The sequence below is a fragment of the Pygocentrus nattereri genome, chromosome 8 (assembly GCF_015220715.1).
Source record: "Pygocentrus nattereri isolate fPygNat1 chromosome 8, fPygNat1.pri, whole genome shotgun sequence".
NCBI classification, from domain to species: Eukaryota; Metazoa; Chordata; class Actinopteri; order Characiformes; family Serrasalmidae; genus Pygocentrus; species Pygocentrus nattereri.
The window spans coordinates 40,197,953-40,221,436 of record NC_051218.1 but is presented as its reverse complement, the minus strand read 5'-3'; the positions used below and the strand labels follow the sequence as shown (position 1 = coordinate 40,221,436).

Below are 23,484 nucleotides of genomic sequence, written 5' to 3'. Positions count from 1 at the left end.
AGAGAGAGATATTATGTTCTACATTTGTGTTGTAGTCATGGCGAACCCTGTTTCCTATCACCACCACTGTAAAGAAATCTGAGACAGTAAGTTTTTCTATAATGAACCATTTCACACCAAAAACCAGCCATTAGGGGTGTACTTTGTGTACTTCTGGTGCCGGTCCCAAGCCCGGATAAATGGTGAGGGTTGCGTCAGGAAGGGCATCCGGCTTAAAACTTGTACCAAAACTATCATGCGGATCACAAATATGATTGCCATACCGGATCAGTCGAGGCCCGGGTTAACAACGACCGCCTCCGGTGCTGTTGACCAGCAGGGTGCCAGTGGAAATTGGACTACTGTAGGTAGAAGACCATCAAAGAGGAGAGGAGGAAGGTGGATTAGAAGGCAGCACGAGAGAAGGAAAGGCAGGAGTGTGGAGGTTAGAGTAGGGACTCTGAACATAGGGACAATGCCTGGTAAAGGCAGAGAGCTTGCAGACATGATGGAGAGAAGAAAGGTAGATATTCTGTGTGTCCAGGAGACCAGATGGAAAGGAAGCAAGGCCAGGAACATTGGAGGTGGATTCAAACTGTTCTATCATGGTGTAGAAAGGAAGAGAAATGGAGTAGGGACAATCCTAAAGGAACAGCTTGTGAAAAGTGTTCTGGATGTAAAGAGAGTGTCAGACAGGATCATGAGCCTGAAGTTGGAGGTTGATGGTGTAATTTTGAATGTGGTCAGTTCATATGCACCACAGGTTGGTTGTCAGTTAGAGGAGAAAGAGGAATTTTGGAGTAAGATGGATGAAGTGGTAGATGGTGTCCCTAGAGAGGAGAGATTAGTGATTGGTGCAGACTTCAATGGACATGTTGGTGAAGGGAACAGAGGGGATGAAGAGGTGCTGGGTATGTATGGTGTGAAGGACAGAAATGCGGAAGGTCAGATGGTTGTAGATTTTGCAAAGAGAATGGAAATGGCTGTGGTGAACACGTATTTTCAGAAGAGGGAAGAACACAGGCTGACATACAAGAGTGGAGGGAGATAAAGCCAGAGAGGCCAGGTTGAGGTGGTTTGGACATGTGTTGAGGAGGAATAGTGGATATATTGGTCAAAGAATGTTGGAGATGGAGCTGCCGGGTAGAAGGAGAAGAGGTAGACCTCAGAGAAGGTTTATGGATGTAGTGAAGATGGACATGGAGAGGGTTGGTGTAAAAGTAGAGGAGGCATTGGATAGGGCAAGATGGAGGCAGATGATCCGCTGTGGCGACCCCTAAAGGGAGCAGCCGAAAGAAGAAGAACCATTGTACCAAACCACTCTGAATGACTGCCTATATCACAATTATGGAATTATACAGAAGTTTTGAAACATCTGTGGAACTCCCCTTTTAACATCACTGACAAATGTGATTAACTTCAGCACTATTGCGTTTATTTAACTTTAACGTCCTAAAAAATAGGACAGTATAACGTCCTGCTTTTCTGACTTTTTAAATTACACGTGCTATATTTCCCAATTTTTGCATAAAGCGCAGTTAAAATATTACAAATATCAGCAGACATGCGGCCACATGTTGCTCTAGCTGTAATGAACGTTCCACATTTTAACATGTAGAAAGGACCATTTAAAAGAAAAGGTCTTGTGATACAAAGGTCAGCAATGTAACACAGACCAAAACAGTGGATAGTAGCTAACAAAACTGTACAATGATGTACCAAGTGATGTCTTTGGGAAATTCCACCAATATTTCTGCATAATTCTGTGTAATTCATCATTAAGATTAGACAAAATAAAGTCAGTCAGAGTGGTTTGATGTGAAATTGTTTATTGTAGACAAGCTCGCAGACTCCAGTGCAGTGGTGGTGATGGGAACCAGGCGTCACAATATCTACAACACAAATATATTGTAAACATATATGTACTTTATTTACTGTCCAAAGTGATCCAGTGAATCTACACATGCCTTCATGTTTTACATGTAACGTTGGTGATGGTAAAATAATGGCAAATCTGAAGAAAAAAAAGTTTCACTGCTATAACAGTTTCCACTCTTCTGGGAAACTTTCCACAAGATTTTGGAGAGTGTATGTGGGAATTTTAGCCCATTCATTCAGAAGTGCAATTGTAAGGTCAGACACTGATGTTGGACGAGAGGGCCTGGCTTGTAGTGTTCATTCTAGTTCATCCCAAAGGTGTTCGATGGGGTTGAGGTCAGGACTCTGCGAGGGCCTATCAAGTTCTTTTACATCAAACTCACCTAGCCATACCTTTAAGGACCTTGCTCTGTGCCTTGGGGCTCAGTCAAGCTGGAACAGAAAAGGGCCTTCACCAAACTGTTCCAACACTGTTGGAGGCTACGATTGTCATAAATGTCTTGTTCTGCTGAAGCCTTAAGATTTCCCTTCACTGGAACTAAGGGGTCTAGGCCAACCACTGAAAAACAACCCCATAGCATTATCCCTCCTCCACCAAACTTTACAGTCGGCACAAGGCAGTCAGGCAGGTAACGTTGTCCTGGCATTCGCCAAACCCAGACTTATCCATCAAACTGACAGATAACGAATACGTTACAGAATACGTTTCCACTGCTCCAGAGTCCAGTAGAGAACCAGCGGTTCCTAAACACTTCCACTTTTCAATAATACCACTCAGTTGAACTCAGAAGTAAGAAAAAAAATTCACAAACTTGTTACAATGGTAGCATCCTATTGAAGAACCACAGTTGAATTCAGTCAGCACTTTAGAACAACCCATTCTTTCACAAATTTTTGTGAAGTCAGACTGCATGGCTATGAGCTTGATTTTATACACATGGCAATGAGACTGAATAAAACACTTGAATTTAATAATTAAGAGGTGTGTCCCAGTACTTTTGTCCATATAGTGTAGCACTGAAAGCCATATGGTTTCTATGCTTCAGACGTCTGGTTGCTGTAAACCACCACTGTGAACAATTCTGATTCTGTAAGCTTCTCTTGAAGAGGGGATTTTTACATCTTAACCACATAATTAAACAGAAATTTAGGAAAAGAGTAGAACTTGACTTTCATTAAAAATGTAAGAAGTATCAGTAATTCAAATCAAGCTGAATAACTTGCTTCCTCAGAGACACGGTCCTCTAATATTCACTGTATTACTGCTTCATTATACATTTTATTGTTTTAATTGCTCAATATGATCAGGGAATTCATTACAAGAGTGTAACATACACTATACTGCTTGCAACACTGTGGTCTCGCAAATCCCAACTGAGTAGGTTGGTGAACAGCAACACTCAGTGGCACATCAGAGTACTGCACTCTAGCTGTGACCACCTAGTATGTTAATTATACAGAATTACAGAAAAATGAACAGAAAACAGAAAAAAAAAAAAACAGAAAAATGGTTATAAGGTTTTAATAAGCCAGTGTACTGCAACATTGATTATAAGCTTTGCACCATAATGCATTAATTATATACAATTTATATAGTAATTGCTAATTGTTACACCACATTCCAGTACACTATGTCCAAAAGTATCTTCCTAATTAGAGAATTCTTCTACTTTATACTGCACTTACTGCTGACACAGACATTCAATTGCACACAGCTTGTAAAATCTCTATAGAAAAGCACTACCAGTAGAAGTGGGCACATTGGAGTGGTCACACATGAACCTAACATCACCATACACAACGCCAAGTATCAAATAGAGAGGTATAAAACCCCCAGCATTGATTGGAGCTCCATCCAATAAGTTTGGGTTAAGATGGATCCACACTAGTCATCCAACATCAGCACCACGCCTCACTAATGCTTTTTGTAGCTGAATGCAGTCAAAACCTCACAGCAAAATCTTCCAACATCTGGTATAAAGCCTTCCCAGAAGAGTACAGGCTGTTACTATAGCAAAGGAGGACAAACCTCTCTATTAATAGCCTTGATTTCAGGTAACACTGGATGAGCAGGTGTCCACAAACTTCTGTTGTAGCCATTCAATTCATAAATAAAGAAAGAAAAAATAATAAAAGACGGTCACTACAGGAGTGCTTTAATTGTCTTTATTTTGCAGCGTTTGCAGGTCAGTCAGTATGGATTCTTCTGACATTACCATTTCGTCCTCATTCTCTATAACAGTGGAGTATTCACAATTGGCACAAACAATATATTAGTGCTGAATATTCTCTCACAATTTAAAGTCCTATGCACGATATACTGATCTCAAACACGGCAGAAAAGATTTTCAAAAGAAAAAGATCTAAATAAGAAAGGTCTGTACCGAAAGGCATTACGATACTAATGCTGTGATGCTGAATATATGTACCATTTTGACTTCAGTGCAATCCCTTGTCAAACTCAAACTTCAAAAATTCAAATCACACTTTACAAAGAACAAAAAAAAAAAGAAAGGGGGGGGATTTTTGATGACTTTCCTTGAACGCTGCTTCATGACACTGACATAATAAGACCATAAACATCATAGCTGATGTCATATGCGGTCATGTCATGACAGATTTTGTTCACTAACTGCAATGACAGATGCCATAATATTTGAGGTCACAATAGCATATGTTGCATACTAATTTTCACTAAGCCCACTCGTCATGACAGTGAAGTAACATGACGTGTATTATTACTGGACATAACTTCTCATGACAGCATATGGCATTTTTGTGTCAGTGTTACACAGCAGGGTTTAAGTTGTGTTACCATGACTTCCTTCTTTACCATGTAGCCTTTTATAAACTACACAATTGCTAGATTTAAAAAAATCCCTTTGTCCTGTAATATTCCTTAAAAATGTCAAAGTGAGATTCTCAGCTCCAAGTACTGACTCTACTCTTAGTTTCTGGGACTTGATGTTTCTGTACTCTAATAAAGCACAAGAGAAAAGGAAATCATAGAGACTGTATGAAAAATTAAAAACAATGTCCATCAACACACACAAAGAGCACTTTATACACAACTTCCTTTACAACCCTTCCTACTATAAAAGTGACAAATGATAAGATTGAGGAAAAAAAAAAAAAAACTGCAGAACACCATCAAAGAGAGTAAGGCAAGCAAGCTCATCTGTACAGTCAGAAGCAACAGATTATATACATTAATATTTTTCCAGTAGATTCCGAGACCAGCCAAGTTCCTACATGTGATCTCAAGGATCAGCTCATCTGTTCACATTAATATACAGAATACCTTGAAAGAAAAACTGATCCAAGATCAGGATTAGCTAGAGACAAGTGTGATACATTGCAATGGTGTCAGTTCTGGTACTTTTGTAGACCCTGTCGGATCTCAGTAGTAATTACACTTGATGGTGCCGCTTAAATACTCTGATCTATACTAACTGATCTAATATCAGCTGTAGGCTGATATTAGGTCAGTTAGGCCTCACCCTGCATGTACGTTTAGAGAATTTCTCAAGCAGCACTGATAGAATCCCACTAGTTACACAGCATCAATGATCGAATCCTTAGGGCCATAGTGCACAAATGTCAGAAGGACCTTACTGTAGGTCCAAGAATGTTGCAAAAGCAATGCCATTTAAAAGGGTTAGATCATAATTTACCCTCTGGTTGACTGACGATCTGTAGCATGAATAATTTTAAAACAGAGCTATGAAGGAACAGGTTAGAGAGCTTTTGATTGAGCACAAACTCGGTTGGTTTTATTTTTGTACTCCTAGACAGCAAGCAGCAATGCACTTAGCACAAGCAATGCTGTTGTAACTTCTCCAAGTGCAACAAACAAAAGGCAGCACTGTAACTACAAGAGGAGTCTGCATGGAAACCTCACTGTAGCATGACATGCTGCAAACTGATCTGACCTTTAGAGGGCAGCCAATTAAACATCTCCAAAAAGAATGTAAAGGAAATAAAACTAGTCAGAATTCAGTCTTTCCAAGATAATGTCTGGCTGATACTGGCTCAGGTAAAAGAAATAAAAACACATGGCAATGAGGCCATATTTGGAGAGCAAGCATGGTAAACTGAAAACTTAGTTTGGCCAGCAAGCAACAGCAAATAAAAGACCAAATAAACAGCCAGCAGCACACACTAAACCACTTTGCATACTTTGCAGGCCTGTGTAAGCCTTTATAATTCTTAATAATGGAGTAATAAACCCTATGGAAGCAAATGTTACTGTATAAATAGTCACCAAAATGCCTGGCAACAGATTAGCTATCGTGTTTAGAACTTCAGAGCACAGAGCAGACACTGAGTGAAAGTTGAGGGTTTCCAGCAACGGCTCCGGCAAAGTCCTCATCAACGCCAAGAGCTTTTGGAGTGTCTGTGACTTCTAGGAGAGATATGACCTCTCCTGAAGCATAAAACTTTCAGGGCCAATAATGAATGATGTCATGTGGTGTGCAGTGTGGACAGAGCTGTGCTTACACCCACCATGGCTCTTCAGCAGACCCATTATGTCTGAGTACAAGAGGCTCCTGAAGCTAAGCTGCGAGCACACAAGTCTTCTCTTTTAGCCTCGATTCCTGTTCCCTCAGAGGGCGTCCTACATGCTTTAAAAAAAAGAACTGGCCTCTGATTGGAAGACAAGGCGCCCTAAAACAGAGGGGAGGAGTGGACAGAGTATATGAATACTTATGAGTGCAGACAAAGCCTACTGCTGAAATCTCCACTAACAGTAAGGCCTATAGAGAATATAGAGGGCTGTGAGTCCCCCCCAGCACGTACTGTACACACACACACACACACACACACACACACACACACACACACACACACACACACGAAGAGCATGACGAGCTTGCTGAAGAGTAAGAGAGACCTTGAAAATTCATGAATGACTTGGCGCAGAAGGAATGCTTGGACAAAGAGTAGCTGTGTGAGCGAGGGTGTGTGTGGAATTATATGAGTGCATGTTAGAGAGAACCTACCAACGGAGTCGTGTTTATTCAAGTCTATGAGAAGTACTCTGAACGATACGTGTTGTATGTGTATGTGTGCGTCGCCCCAGCTGAATCTCAGCTTGGTGACTCAAGGTGTCTCGGCGGCATTGCTGCTGGTAGCAGTGGTGCTCTTCTTCTTTGGCTGTTTCTTCACCGTCTTGGTCGTCTGATGATGTGCATGAATAGAAGAGAGGAAATGTAACAATGAAGGAAAGACAAAGAGAAAACAGAGAGAGAAGTATGAATGGCAATCCCTGTTCTAGAACCAAACCACCAAGCCTAACGACCCAGCTGCACATAAACCATATCTAGGATAGTCAATCTTCACAACTGCATATTTCATTACAAAGAGCATAATTAGTCCTATTTAACAAAGTCTTGTTTAGTGCATTGCAGCATGTGCAACTTTAAAATCATTAAGCTGTTTTTGATAGCATTTCAGAATGCATTTCTGAATGCAGCACTACTGCTCCGTTTGTGTCAACATATCAAACTTCTTTAAGCAACGGTATGTTCTTGTCATATCACCCATCCCTAGTAAATATACACTTAGAGTCCCAAGCAAAGGTTTGAACACTCCTGGTCAAATTACACATTTTGGCGATTCAAGTGAAAATAAGTAGACATCCTCTACAGGGAACAAAATTAAATATCCAATTTTTCTGCAAGTTTTAGTGCACAATTTCTATTTTCTAGTTTAATATATTGAAAAAACAAAATGTAAACTTACACTTTCCCCAAATATGTTGAATTCAGTAAATGTACAGTAATTATGCACTAAAATGAACAGTAGTGCATTATCTACATTAAATACATACACATACATACTTATATCACACACACACACACACACACACACACACACACACACACACACACACTTCATATTTATATTTGATCCTAAAGAAAGCCTTTTTCCTAGCACCATGGAACAACTATGCACAAATACAAACAACCTCACTAACACACAGACAACTGTATGGCAATATGTCATTGCTCATGACTACATCTATCCAATAACTTAAAAACAGCACAAACATTGCTTTTAGCAGCACAAACGCAACACAAACAGCACAAATGAATGAGAACATTTTAGCGCAATTTGGACATTCATGGAGGGCTATGTTACGCCACTTTTTAAATAAGTGATTCTTTAGTTTTTAACTATATAGAAACCAGCAGAAACATAGCTGTCAACAGCACAATCTGTACGATTTAGACTTTGACGAGGGGGCTCGGTGACATCACAGGTTATATAATATAATATTTATTTTCTTAAAAAAAAAAAAGGTGCCAGCACAAATGTAATTATTGGTAGTATTTTTATTCTATTTTTGATCACATGGGGAGCCAGCTTTAAAGAGGTAACTAAAGTTCAGCTGCTCAATGATTTATATACACACAGGTCTCCAGCCAGCACACAAGCATACAGGCTTCAGCCTGCACTACTAAAGATGGTTCCGAGGTTCAACTTGGGGAAAATGCATTAGCAGCGTTTTAAAATCTGTGCATTACTTTGCAAATGTATTTGTATTCCTTAATGTGCACCATCTAAACTTGGAAAAAAAAATGAGAGTGAGGAAGAGGAGGAGCAGAGTCATATATTATGACCAAGAGCAGGAGTGCTTGTTGGCAGCTCTCCCTGCAGCTTGCAGCAATGGCTCCAAAGACGGACGACCACAAGGGCAAAAACTGGCACCAGTTTTCCATCAAAGTCAGCTCACAGGTCATACAAACGTTTGGATACACGTCCTATGAGTTCTAACACCTTTATGTCTCCTCATATTGAATATTTCACAGCACCGTTTTGAGTGAGTGTGTATATACCTCTGTCTTAGCAGCGACTGGCTTCTTGGCTGCTCTAACACTGGCCGTTCGCTTGGGTACTTTGTCGGCAGCATCCTCGTCTGAGTGCTCAGTCTTGCTGTCTGACTGGTCGGCGTCAGAGCGGGAACTAGGCAGAGATTCGCCCTCTGGGTGGATGGGTGGGGCACGAACTGAAGACAGTAAAAAGACACTTGTTAGAGCTACGCTATCATTCACTCAAACAATGCTTTAGCCAACTGAAAGTCTGATACATCATCAGCCGTGTAAAACTCTAAGCTTATATAATTAATATAATATTAAAAGCTAATATAATAATAATTCAAATTATAGTTTTACAAGAAACAACTGAACACATTATGAAATCTCAAATCTCACTATAATTTTTAAAAATGTACTGAATATGCAAATATGAATTTGCATTTTGATTTTTACATTTAAAAAAAAATCAAATTGTTGCTTGATGAAAAAAATTAGTGCATATTTTAGTGAATATTTTTATAATTTCTTACAATTTCTTCTTATATTCCAGCATCGATACATCTAACAACTCTTTTCTAGGCATTATGAACATATTTCCAACTTTGTGTTGCACCACAAGCCCCACAGGAGAAATCTTTGAAACTGGGCAGAGAGGTCACAGAGCTCTGGGCTCAATTTAAAGGGCCTGTAATAGTGAAAAACCTTTTTCCTCACGTTTACGGAATAAAAGATTAGTCTGATGTTTTATGTAAACACATACATTCCATATAAAGCAACAAGACAGCCCATTTTAAATTCACTGTTTCCATGATGTCATGAAAAAACTTACATTCTTCTAAATGCCTGCATAATTCAACTACGACAGTTTGGTTTGAAATGATGCCTTGTTGAAAACTTCCTTTATATGGTGTTTATGGGACCAACCAACAAAGTCTACAATGCAATTATAGTCATTTTACTATCCAAAACCACCAGTGAACCTACACGTCAGAGATACATCTGAGAAAATACATTCTTTTGGGCCTATTTGGCCTTATAACCTCCTGCACATACCTGTCTGCTATGTCTAAAGGCCAAAATGTTTATCTAAAATCTGTTAAATAATGTTTCAGACGACATCAAGCCGTATATTTGAAACCATTTCATGTAATAACACTATGAGGTAGTTCTTAGAAGCATTAAATGCCTCACACGTCTAGTTCTCTTCACCACTGCTGTGAACAACTCACAACTTTTTCTAAAATGACTTCATAACAAGCAACTGTGAATATTTATAAATTACCAAGTTAATTATACAGAAATGTTGTAAAATCTGTGCAATTCCCCTTTAAGTGAAAATTAAAATGCAAACATTGGGGCAGGGGGTAGATTTGAGGGTATGGGCCCCTTAAGTGAGCAGAGCTTTTTTTGGAGAGGATTGTGAGGGGGCCCAGAAACACAGAGTTCAGCTCAAATTATTCTGAACATAAAGCCCCCTTTTTTTTTTATTTAAAAACACTAAACAGGTCCAATACTAAATTGTAAACAAAGCTACATCTGGAAAAGCCCATATTGGGCATGTTAGGGAGGCATATTGGTTTACAGTTTCCCCTCACGCTCTCCTTCCTTTCATTCAAAGCTCACCACACCAACAAAACACGATTCTAAGCCCAGATGACAAAACTTCCATAGAACTCCTTCACATTACCATTCATAAATACGGCCGTGGTGCTGTGCGCTGCAGTCTGACTGCAAGATAACAGAATCTCCATTGATGCTGTTTACTGTAACTGATCTCAGAGGAATTCTAGACCCAAGTGCACGCTTTCGATGAAAGGCAAATGTCAGTGTTTAAACTGGGCCACAAACATTCAGCTGGACCTCAACAATTTGTCCCTCTTTTCTCTCCCACTCTCATTCTTTTGCGCACCCATAGCACATGACTAGCCCGCCCTCCTGCTCACAGCTTTTTCACTGTCTCTCGCTCTTTGAAATCACATGCTGGTCACATCACCATCAGCATAAAAACGAGCTCAGACAATGGCTGCCTGAGGGCTCCACTGAGTGAATCAGCAAGGCTTACTCATGCTATACAGCAGTTGTGTGCAGCACTGTGAGCTCAGAGCAGTTGTGATCTCAGTATAGAAAAGCTGTTAATGGAAAAAATAAACAGTTATTATCGATATTCATGTATTGATTCCAGGGGATGCAAACCTAGATGTCAATAACCATAATGTATCTGATTAATAAAACATACACTGCATTAATAAGAAAGACTAAAATGCATGTCAGAGGTCATTCCGTTCCAGAGCAGGCCTAAAGTCAACAATGTTCAACTGTCTGATATATATTATCTAATATATATTATACAATATATAAATGTTATTACAGAAAATAGTTTGTCTTTTGCATTAAATTTTCCATACTGTGCTGATGTTTTTCAGGGTTTTTTTTCCTTTATTATTATTATTATTATTATTTCCAGTTAATATATCATCACTGACAGGACAAAACATTGTATTAAAATTTAATTTGAAAAGGTCAGTCAGCTTTTACAATATGGCAAAGTACAGCTATACAAAATGTTGTGTTTCCCATTCATAGGCTATAAATTTAGTTCCCCCCCAGTCCCTCCGTGGAGGTTTGTCTCGGATCTGTTGGACTCAAATGGCACAAACTTACTTGAACATTTCTTCCCTTAACTTTAACTCAAAATGTAGAATGGCTGTGCTTTTGTAAAAGTTACCATTCTGGAGATTTTGTATGTTAAAATTCTGCATGTCATAAACACGTACAAAAAGTAAGACAAAAAGTACAAAAGTAACTTCCTATTTTCATAACAGTGTGGTTTTCCAAAGCTTATCCGATATATGTTAGTGTTAGTACTTTAGCGGCACTTAATAAGTCTAGCTTATTTTACCTTACCTTAAAATATCTTATTAATTCCAACTAAAAGTATCATTCTATTGCCAATATTTAAATATTGATGTGCGTTTGTGTGCATGTAAGCTCTAGGGTGAGGGGCTGTCATGCCCGAGTGCGTGCGTGAGTGTGCATACCGGAGCGGGTGACCGTTTTAGTGCGGGGCAGCGTGGCGGCAGTGTGTGTGTCATCAGTGGGATCCAGCTGCAGCTCCTCCTCGTTCTGAATGAGCGTCAGATCCTGCATGCTGAAACTGCGCAGCTTCTCCGACAACACACCCTGGCCCTGAACAAACACCATGCATATTACACAACATAATTCACAAACACTACAGTACATACATTTCCCTACAGCCATTACTACCAACTGTAGCAGTAACACAGTAATCTAATAATTATTCTGATGACTAATAAAAGAAAAGGGCCAATAAACTGGACTTTAATGAAGAGCAAAAACCCAGATACCAAGTAACCTTTAAAATATTCCAAATATATTAGAAAAAGAAAAACAAGGAAGGCTTAAGAATATGTATTAGTGCTGTCAAAAGAGTAAAAGTAGTTAATTGCAATAAACTGCAATGTGTTGATGGCAATAATCATGTTTATTTATCCTGGAAAGATAATGTTCTCCCACTCTCCAAGTACGCACAAACAGAATCTTCAGTTTACTTTCATTTAAAATCAGGGCTGTAACTGGCATTAACACACTTCTGTTTCATTTTCATTGCTTGAGAATGCACGAATACTAAAATATGACTGTTTGGCGTGAGGAGCAGACGTGATTTAACGCTGCTAAAGCTTGTTACGATGTACAGAAAGAGGCGAGTTCACTGTAGGACAGCACAGTTACGCCACTTATCTCGTCACTCAGACTTGGTCACAGGAGAGCAGATCGCCGATCGCTCCACTCAATCAGGGAATGTCTAACTCCACGTTTCAACCATTGCTACAGTATATTTGGTGACTCATTTCACTGGTTGCTCCCTCCTTCTTTAATCATGTTGAAAAACTCAGAAGTGCACCCTCTTGTGACGACAGAGCATAGTGTCGCTTTCCTTCCAGCAGAATACACCCATTATATCGATCCTTTATCTAACATTGCTTATGTTTCTATTGCGGAAAGCTACATTGCAATAATTATTTTCATCGTTTTATCACCCAGCCCTAAACAAGACATTTGTCCACCATATTTCCTTATTTGTTAGAACATGACTCTTAGTAACATTTCAAAATAGCAGCACACAAGAACAGTCGTCATATTTAGACTGATACTAATTTGTAGATGAATAAACACAGACTATAAGGCCTCACCTTAGTGGCTGCTGTGACTGCTGCTGTAGCTGCGATGTTCAGTCCCCTCTTTCCAAATCTCATCATGGTCTCATAACTGCGGTCCTTCGCCTGAGTAATGTATTCATCAATCTCCTAGAACACAAACAGATGTGCACATATGCCCATGAGCAGCATGGTCATCTTTGGTTTGTGAGCCAAACAAATGCTTCATAAACGTGACGAGCAGTACCTTCTCTTTGTTGGACAGCGTGGGGTGCACAAACTTTCGGTAAAGCACACTGGAGCCCTTTGTGTACGGGGACAGCAGCCAGATCACAAAGGCAATCTTCAGTTCAAAATAAAACGGAAACCTGTGGAAACAGTGGTTTAGAACATGTTCCTGTGAGACAGGCCACTTACACTGTATGTCCAAAAGTTGTAGTCCTCTACTCATAACGCGTCTTCCGAAATCAAATGGAAATCGATGAGGAGTTTGTCTGTAGTAACATTTTCCACTCTTCAGGGAAAGCCTTGATATGTTAGAACATTGCTGTGAGGATTTAATTGCATTCAATCACAAGAGCATTAGTGATAACAGGTCCTGATGTTGGATGATTTGTTTTGTTTTTAAGATCCAACTAAACAACTAAAAACAAAAAAAAAAAAAAAAAAAAAAAAAAAACACTCCAACTCATCCCAAAGCGGATAGAGGTCCATCACTCCAGAGAACACAGTTCCACTGCCAACAACCCAGTGCTAGGGGGCTTTATACCCCTCTAGTCAAGACTTGGCACAGGGAATGATAACATTAGGGTCTTGTGCGGCTGCTCGAGAGCATCCCGTTCTGTCAACAGTACTTCACTATGGCATTGGCAGCAACCAAAAGTAACTAAAATTCACTAAATAGAAGGTGCGACTAGAAAATTTTGGAAATAGTATATGAGAGATCAAGAAGCAAGGGATAAGTTTGGATTAAAAACAATGAACTATTTTTGATAATGAACTGAATTTTGATAACTAAAAACTGATAAAAATCAGACTAAATAATCAAGGTCAAATTTTAAAGCTCTAATCTGAGACAACAGTGTCAGTCTTATTGGCATGTGCAGTCCAAATAAGCTTCCTGCTGCTCTAGCTAGCATGCTCTCTTTCTTTTCAAGAATAAAAGATTGGTAGGTAGTCAGCTATGCAGAGCAGTAGGAAACTTAGTGTTACTTAGGGTCGAGACCGATATCAGAGTTCAGCATGAGCACAGGCAGAACGCTATTTTTGAGCATTTGAGTATTAGAATTTCACAGGCTTTCAGGAAAGATTAGGGATATAAACGAATAACAACAACTAAAGAAATAACAACTGTTTAGCCAATGTTATCAGTTAAACAAACCAAAAAGGAGATTTAAAATAGGGGGTTAACTTAATTTCCAAAAGAAACTAGTTTCTACAGGAACAGGTGGACTTATTCAAGCTGGGGAACGTTTTTAACTGTATGCATGAGGATGCTTTCAAAAACTTATTCTGCTAGACTGGCCTGCTAAAAAAGGCAACTAAAAATAGTGGTGTTCTGGACCACTTTTCAAGAGGAGGACAACTACAAATGTACCATATAAAAGCAAGTTTTCCAAGAGAAAGTGTGATGCACGTCCGAGTGAGGAAATTTTCCAAACCCAAAAATAATGGCGGGCAAAGCTTTTTGTAGCCACAGCAGTGAACTACTTATACATGATTAATATTTCAGAACTAAACATTTGCTGAGCTTTATGTTGCAAACTACTTAATTTATTGTACAACAACTTCAGCACTACAACGTTCCTCTGACAACTGGCTGGTTACCGTGCTTACTATACTAACTAGCTGGTTACTATACTAGGTGAATACGCTAACGGCTACATAACCAACTGGCAGGTTGGTACGCTAAAGGCTTCATAACCAACACGAACAAGAAAACATTTCAGACTAATGAGGGCTGGTTATTGGTACAAAAAAAAAAAAAAAAAAATTACAATATTTGTATTCCTAGGAAACAAATCTCACAAAATCTAAAAACAATCAATATGAAAATGGCACCCAGTCTGTGTTTCTAGTGGGAAGCATTTAAATTACACATCAAGGCCTGAAAAACTTAATGCGTTTTTAAGCATTAAAACATTTGGGGCTTATGCTGATAAAATACATGAAAATAAAAAGATCCTGTTGTTGCAGCCATATAAATATTAAACATGCTCATCAGGAAATTCTTTTAAAATGAATTTTACCTTCTGTGACATTTTAAGCAATACATAAGCCTAAGCTGTGTATGTGTTCCACCGATTACACAGGACACAGATGAGACCTAGAACATTTTTAGCCTCACTGATGCGATAGTCACAAGTGCTGCCTGTCAGTGGGATGAGAGTGTGAGGAGGGAGGTCGACGCACCAGGAAAATACCATATCTGTGATCGTCTCTGCTGTCGTAAACAACGCAAATACTATCCAGTACATCATCCATTTGACCTGAGGGAGACACAGAAACACAAACAGCATTAGTCAAGACACAGTCAAGTCATAAACACGTGCCGATGCACATGTTTAATCACGTGCTGCACGTATACCTCACAGAACCTCTCTAGCACTGGCTGACTTAATGCAGACGCAGGGGACTGCAGAGAGGACATGCTTTGAAAATGGTTTCAAACTGCAGTTACCGCTGCCCACATTTGAAGGCCACTTAGGGGGTGGGAGGTTTACTGGTGTAACGGTGAACACTGATGAGCTGCTGCCCTGTGATATGGACTACATAAGTACTGTGTGCGTTATAACGATAGATGGATAGATGGATATAGAGATAGAGATAGAGATAGAGATGCTAAACCACATCAGCCCCACCCCCTAGAGAAACTCAAACATTTAAATTGAGCAACCACAAATTGATTAAACTGATAATGACAATCAATAAACATTCGTTGGCTTGACAGCACTGACACTACATTACTCCACTGAAATATATAGATAGCGGAGACTGCAGTACAGGGTACACCTACATGACCCAAATCAACAATATGGAAACTCGTCACTTTACTATGACCTAAAAAGACTTAGGTAACACTTTACTGTAGGGAGCTGTTCGTAAGACCATATAATACCTACATAAGCTTGCAATGGCAACTAACATAACCCTACATAACTGTTTATAAACGCTTATTCCAACAGGCGTCATCTGTCAAAGGCTTCTTTAGCTAACTTTGATGAAAATTGCCAAACATAACCTTTATGGCAAATGACGCCTATTGGAACAAGTATTCATAAACATTTATGTAGGGTTATGTTAGTTGTCATGACAAGCTTATGTAGGTTTCATATAGCCTTATTAACAGCACTCTACAGTAAAGTGTTACCAAGACTTGCGTAAAACCAAGGAGGTGTCATGATTAAATGTATTTAATCAATGAATCTAACATGTGACTATCAATTCATTTAACATAAGCGACACACTAAACGCTATACATCAAATTCTTAAATGAGCGCTAGATCAGCCAACCAGGTCTATAAACGGACCCTAGGGCATAACCAAAGCAGAGCGATATAAGCTAAAAATGGCGTCTTTGCCCAGGACAGAGCCTGAGCCAGCCAACAGAGGGCCGTCTGACCGAGAGGTTTCCACGGCAACCTGTGAGAGGAGACTCCAGGAAACGAGAGCTAGGCATTACACTGTTTTTCCATATCAAAAGCACGTGGTCATGTCACATCAGCCTTTAGGTGCTGTAGCTGCCTCTTATCTGCTGATTCCCCATTGCACAACTGATCTGATAAGACAAACTAGTGAATAACACAATTATCAAAAATGATTACATATCAATAAACTGCACAGCTGACAAATTGTGTAATTAACAGACACAGAAACTGAATCTTTCAAATTAATGTAATGATTCAATTAAAATAGAAAGGAAATCATATCTATGCACTGATTACCCTGTACTTGTGCACCTGAATCAGTCAGTGAGGACAAAAATAAATAAATAAACAAATAAAAATATATACTCCTTAAAGGGTCACTGACTTGCTGCACCATCACTGAGTTATTAATCATATTCAGCCTCCGTAAAGTGACAGCGGGCATGACTGGACAAAAACAAACAGAAACAGCCGCTTGTTGTAATACTCACATATTCCTTCACGTTTTTCGTCTTCACAGCCTTATAGGAAGAGTAAGCTGGGTAGAGGGTCCCAAAGGCCAGGCTGTTGGGGAGGGAGAGGCACATTAGTCTTTGGCCCAAGACAGACGCACTCTGTTCCAGTAAACTCAGTACAGCTCATCTTACAATGGCCGAGCTTTTGCAGACGTCTTAAATTACAGTTTAAAGACTTTCGATCAAGTTGCCTAAACTAGGCTGAGCTGAATCAATCATCTATGGCAAAAAGAACCAACTCCCAAAAAATGTCACTGGCCACACTGACGCAATGTTTTAGAACTACTGTACCTTTGGCTCGCACCCTTGCTCTACTGTATGACCAAGTTCTTAAGCAATCAACTGGTCTCTCAGAAACGGGACAATTAGGCCAACCACCCAGCATGCAACACTGAATATCTCACAGCAAAGCTCTCAGTACAAACAGCTTTTACAACACAGGGGTGGTGGGTATATTAAACAGCACAGAACTGGCAGTTTCTTCTGATTTCTAAAACAGAACTGTAACCTTGCCTAATGGAGGAGACAACGACAACAACGTCACACTAAAATTACACTATTAAACTACTGTTTAACAAACTATTGCAGTCTTTCATTTCTGACCATTTTAAGTCTGATACAATTTGACAATCCTAGGTTTAAAAATTTCTTGATTTGATTTGCCACTGATCCTCTGAATTACAAGGTTGTGTAGCAGCCAAAACACAAATAATGCTACCTACAAATAAAGCTAACACTACAGAACACTGAAATGACGTAGCAGGAAAGTAAGTCCACTGTTAAACACCGTTATATACAAACACCAGCTATTTAAACTGCAGCTTAAACACTGCCAAAGCAACTTAACTGCCACATTGACCAAGCTTTTTTGTTTGTGTGGGACAGGGCTGCACAAATCCAGGGCTGAAGTCTGGTGTCCAGCACAGTTTGGTTGTTTCCTTACTCAAACATACCTGCTAAACCTGGCAATTAACAGATGAGTGAAATCAGGTGTGGTTTAGCAGGTAAATCACTGTGTTGGACCAAAGTTGTGCAACCAAGTGTGTGGTACTTTGGTGAGTTTGCCAGTCTAATAAATTCAGTGTGCAGTAGTGTTAGCTCGCTCTAACAACACACACACACACGCCTAGTTTTGATAATTGACAGTTTTTCCTTGAAGGATGCTTGGAGGAGACAAAAAGCATGAGTTTGAGATGGTTTTAAATTCTGATACAAATTCCAAGACGCCATCAAAGCTTGTTTATTAACTCTTAAAATCAGGGCCTGCATAGCAAATGAGTGGGTTTACATGCACGTACTCAGATTTAGTCAGTAATCCGATCAACATGTTTACAAGCTTGAGTCATCAGATAATGTGGAATCTCCAGCTCTACATGAGCCAGGCAGTAATCAGATTTCTGCTTTGCAACCAGTCAATAAACGCACAGAAAGACAACGAGATGTAGACGTAATGTAAAACAAACTTCATGCCGCACATCGGGCCACTTTATCAGAAAATATGTACATCATCTAGAAGATGAAGAATATTGAAATCCTTTATATCATGTCTGGTTTCAGCACCACTCCAAACCTGTTTTGCTGTTTCTAGTACTACTGTTTATTTTCGCATATGCGCAGACTGAGAAATGCAGAAGAAATCAAAGTAAAAGTTTACATGCACTGAGAAATCTGTCTACTGAGCTAAAAATTCAGCTCTTTTTAACAGATTTCTTAATCAGATTTTTAGATTAGAGTGAGGTGTTTACATAACCATTTGAATAATCTGCTAACTGCAGAAATCTGATTATCAAATTATTCAGTGCATGTAAACACACTCCTTGTTAAACAGACTTAAAGGTGAAACTCATCAACTTGCTTCCTTACAAATACTGAAGTTACCACTAAAGTCTGATTAGACTAATAAACCAATGTGATGGGTTATTTGTTTCAAATGTTCACTGTCAAATTGTTAATACTGTATTAAAATTACACCAATACTTCTAAGAACATAAAATCAGATTGGCCACTGTGATCAGAATTATTAGCTCCGTAAAATCACTACTGGCATCACTATTATTCTAACTTTGATCAGTACAATATTTCAACTTTCATTACTATTCTCTTTTCAACAGCAGGAACAGACTACATGTGATGGAATCAGATTCTCGATTTCACACCGAGTGAAATGAGATGAGATCCCTGCCATTTTACAGCAAAATGAAATAAAGGCAAATTTTGAATTAAGAGAGTAAAAGAAAGTGTGAGAGAGCAGAGAAAGAAAATATGAATCTGTACTAAGAGCAGACACAAAGAGACAGATGCACAGCCTCCGAGCCACACATTCAGACACGTGCTCTCACACATATGCACACACACACACACACACACACACACGAGAGCTCATCTGCGCGCGCACACACACAGACACTGGATGCTGTTTGTGCTGATGTGACAGGATCCCAAAACCTCTGCAGAGAGAGATCTACCAGAGGCCGCTGAAATACAGCCCTGGTCTCGCCTACTGACTGAAAACACCGCAGATATCAGCAGGCTCCAAGTGTGTTTGGTTGTCTATGTTTTGTTTTTAAAGCACTTCACTTAAAAAAAAAAAAAAAAAAAAAAAAAAAAAAAAAAAACACACAAGACCTGGCTCAAGGTTTAGGTTTCAAATGCAAAATCAACACTATACTGACTGATAATGTTCTCTTTTCGGTGCACTCATGTTCAGCTTGATCCCCTTAGCTGACAGCACGAGACTGAAGTGCCCCTGATTAAGGCACCCAACCCTCAACTGCCCCCAGGAGCCGTGGATAGGGCTGTCCACTGCTCCGGGCAAGTGTGCTCACTGCCCTCTAGCGTGTGTTCACTAGTGTGCATGTGTTTCACTGCACGGATGGGTTAAATGCAGAGGTCTAATCCCTCTGTTTGCAAGCACAGTTGGCCAGTGGTTCAGAGTTTAATTCAATTCATCAGATTTATCCACTGGGGAGGGGGTCTGAAGCACAACTCAAGTTACAAAATGTTATTCCATACACTACTTACAACTATATTTATTTTCATTTCCACCACAGAGGTCCCCATATCTTACATAGTGTAGCCTTCGGATGAGCTATCATGCTCAAACACTCACAGGAAGAATTACAGCTCACAGCATGACCTCTCTTACAGCCTCTCCCAGTCTGACAGAGATCACAAGTGTACATATGGGTTTTTTTTTATTATATTGAGGAATAAAAGCACCCTGTAAAAACAGATCCAGTAGCTCCACACATTCAAAGACTTCCTCAAACAATTTTTTTGATTATTTTCCACAAGAGATGTACTCTCTCTCTCACACACACACACACACACACACACACACACGGGGGCAGGGAGCACACTTGCCCGGAGCGGTGGGCAGCCTTGCTCAAGGACACCTCAGTCATGGACTGTCAGCACTGGGGATTGAACTAGCAACCTTCCGGTCACAAGGCCAGGTCCCTAACCTCCAGCCCAAGTTACATGGAGCACCATCACATTGATTATTGACAGCATTCAGATAGAATCTGGATAGCTGGGACTTAGCTGGACAGATTCTACGTAATACCTTGAACTGAATCAACTGAAGTCTTGCACAAAACAGACTTGAACATACTTTCTTTACGGCTTTGTCCCACCACTGCTCTGTGAAAGTAGTACGCAGCTCATGTTCCCAATCACTTTTAATTTTAAGAGTGTTGATCTAAAGCCATGAGATGCGAGTAAATCTTAGATATAATAGATTTCTGAAAGGGGTTCCAAGTGAAAAGGTCATACCATGATTGTGTGGAGGGAAGACATGTATAATTTGGGGAAAAGGGAAGAGACACAGTGTCGGAGTTGTAAATATCTGTGTACATATGTATTGTGTCTTTGTGGGACAGGCAGTTGCCAGCACCACTGTGATATTCACATTCTTCCCCAGTATTTACCCAATGATGAGTTTAAGGTGTTGCCGTGGAGTCCGCATGCCCCAGAACTCAATGTGACTAAGCATCTACTAGATGTGACGGAACTAACAGTCAGATCCATTGTGACTCCACCAAGATACAGGACTTCTGCTAACGTCTTGGTGCCTGATACCACAGGGCATCTTCAGAGGTCCTGTAGAGCTCATGTCTCAGCAGGCTGGAGCCGTTTTGGCAGCCTATTAGGACCCACAGCATATTAGGCATATCAGACATAATGCTTCGGCTCACCAATGTATATGTAGCCCAATCATGCTTCGATTTCTAACATTGGTGAAACACTCAGACTCCTTACTGTAAAGGAATCCAACCCATGTTTTACTGAAGTCGGCTGGATACCTATAAAAACCAATACGCCATCTCTAGAGCATGTGCTGCATGCCATCTGTACATTCTGTTATTGTGCATCATTGTACACACAGGTGGATTCACTGACCAGTGTACAGTAGCTGTATATTCAGCTATTGTGTGTGTGCATGCATAGGGTCTGTGATCTGCCATGTGCTGATCTGCATAAATAAGCTGGGCATTCCATTTATGTGCGCCTTATTATAAGCACCCATGTGAGCGCGCATGTGGCCTGTGTGTAAGTGTGTGTAGGCTGCTGTGTGTGGTGCCCAGTGAAGCAAGCAAGCAGTAGCATGGCGGTGCTGCACGCCTGATGCGTGGCAGAGCACATGCACTGTGTCCCACTTAGACTCGTCCCACTCCCACAATGCCTCTCTGCTCCTCTCTTCTCTAGGACCACGTCTCCAGAGCACACGATATGCGCCAAGATGTGGATGCAGATCCATCTGATAAACGATGACGACTCTAAGCACAGAATGTCATAGGCAGTAAAAGCCTTACCTCAGTCCATATGGCCATATTAGAGCAAGCAAGCCAGCCAGCCTTGCTCAGCCTCCCTCCTCAGCAGCGATAAACAAGCATTAGAAGGAGAGACAGGCCAAGGCCTTCAAGTCTGCATAAACTAATGACGGCCTAACCAAAGCAGCCTTTATGGAACAGGGCCCAAGTCGATCTGAAGCATCAGTCTGAGAGGGGAAAGTGAGGGCTTGAGGTTTGTCATTACTGCAAACACCTGACTCTTATTTAATCTAACGTTACTCAAAAGGTAAAAGTACAGAACTGAAGTGACAGGACAAATGTGCTAGTCATCACAAACAGATTAAAGCCCCTCATTACGTAACATTAAGAGAGGGGCTGAGCTCGGGTGGGCCTTTTTATAGCAAAAATACCCCTCAAGATAACGTTCAGGGCACAGATGTGCTGTTAGGCTACATCTTTGTCCTCAGGTTAACAGGAATATCAGCAGCCTTGCTGAACATCAGGATGCCTCATTGAAAATAACGTTAACCAAGTGTTACATATTACACATTAAACAAATAAATTGCCTGTCAATTAATGAAATTAGGGTGTGTTCTTTTCATTGGGAAAGATGGCTAACGTTAAAGCTAAAAATGGTCAGTTTAACGACGACTTAGCGGTGCACATAGCAGCGCCTCGTCTGAATGAACGAAGCTGAAGTTAGCTTGTCGTTCGAATTTCACCGTTCCACCTTAAACGGTGCACCAGTTACATTCTGGCGCCTCATGTAAGTGCTGCACCAGTTAAGGTGGAACGGGAAAATTCGAGTAGGAAGCGTCAGCCTCGTAATGAATGAAGTCATTGGTCGGCGTTATATTAGCATTCCTGTTGCTAAGTTAATTGGTTTGTGGGCATGAGAAAAATATTATTACGTGCTGAACGGAGAAAGTGTCGATAAATGTGTAAAATTAAGCGCTTCTATATTATTTCTGATTTTTTTTCCAGCGTCGAAGCCATTCACTGAGCATCGTGTGGAGAATCCGCAGAGCCTGAAAACAAACAGGCACTAAAAAAAAACACAGATACTTACACCACCAGCCGCGAAATGATCCACGACACCATCTTCACTGTTGGGAGGTTTATCTAACTTCTCCTTGGGAGTTATAGCCTGGCACCCATTCCGAAAAAAAATGGGTTTTCCACGAGGTAGGGTTAGCTGTCTGTCTGTCTGGCTACTCTACTGAAGCCCGGGTCTCTTCCATTAGCCCGCAGCCTGCTGTCTGAAATCTGCTGCATGTTGGTGCTCAGGCGAACCCATCCTGAGTCTCTTAAAGGGGACAGCTTGCTCTTAAAGCGGTTTGTCCTTTAAAGCAAAAAAGAGCATCAGACATAACACAGCTTTATCCAGCTAATGACACGCCTGTACTTGTCTGCTGAATCCTCAGAGACCCCCTCTCCCCCAGCCCTGTATTAAACTCAACATTATGTCCAAAGGTGTTTTTTTTTATATAGATATATCACTATTTTACCAACAGCTACATTAAATCTAAAAACTCAGAAGACGAGATTCACTGTTTGGATGGTGAATAAAATGGCTATATTTACATTATTATTTTTGTAGACAAATCTGATATCAAATTTCAAATATATGGCACATATTAGATCTATATACAGATTTGCCTTTTTTCCAGCGTACT

General features: G+C 40.2%; 1 protein-coding gene across 1 annotated transcript; it reads right to left on the bottom strand.

Moving 5' to 3' along the window:
- Positions 1-4,008: 4,008 nt before the first annotated feature.
- Positions 4,009-23,102, bottom strand: reep2 (receptor accessory protein 2). Its single transcript, XM_017692110.1, has 8 exons — positions 22,878-23,102; positions 16,992-17,064; positions 15,266-15,342; positions 13,101-13,221; positions 12,890-13,003; positions 11,717-11,864; positions 8,700-8,869; positions 4,009-7,038 (listed from the first exon to the last, which is right to left on the bottom strand). The coding sequence occupies exons 1-8, from the start codon at positions 22,907-22,909 to the stop codon at positions 6,961-6,963; spliced, it is 813 nt and encodes a 270-aa protein (XP_017547599.1). The 5' UTR covers positions 22,910-23,102; the 3' UTR covers positions 4,009-6,960.
- Between the last annotated feature and the right edge of the window lie 382 nt (positions 23,103-23,484).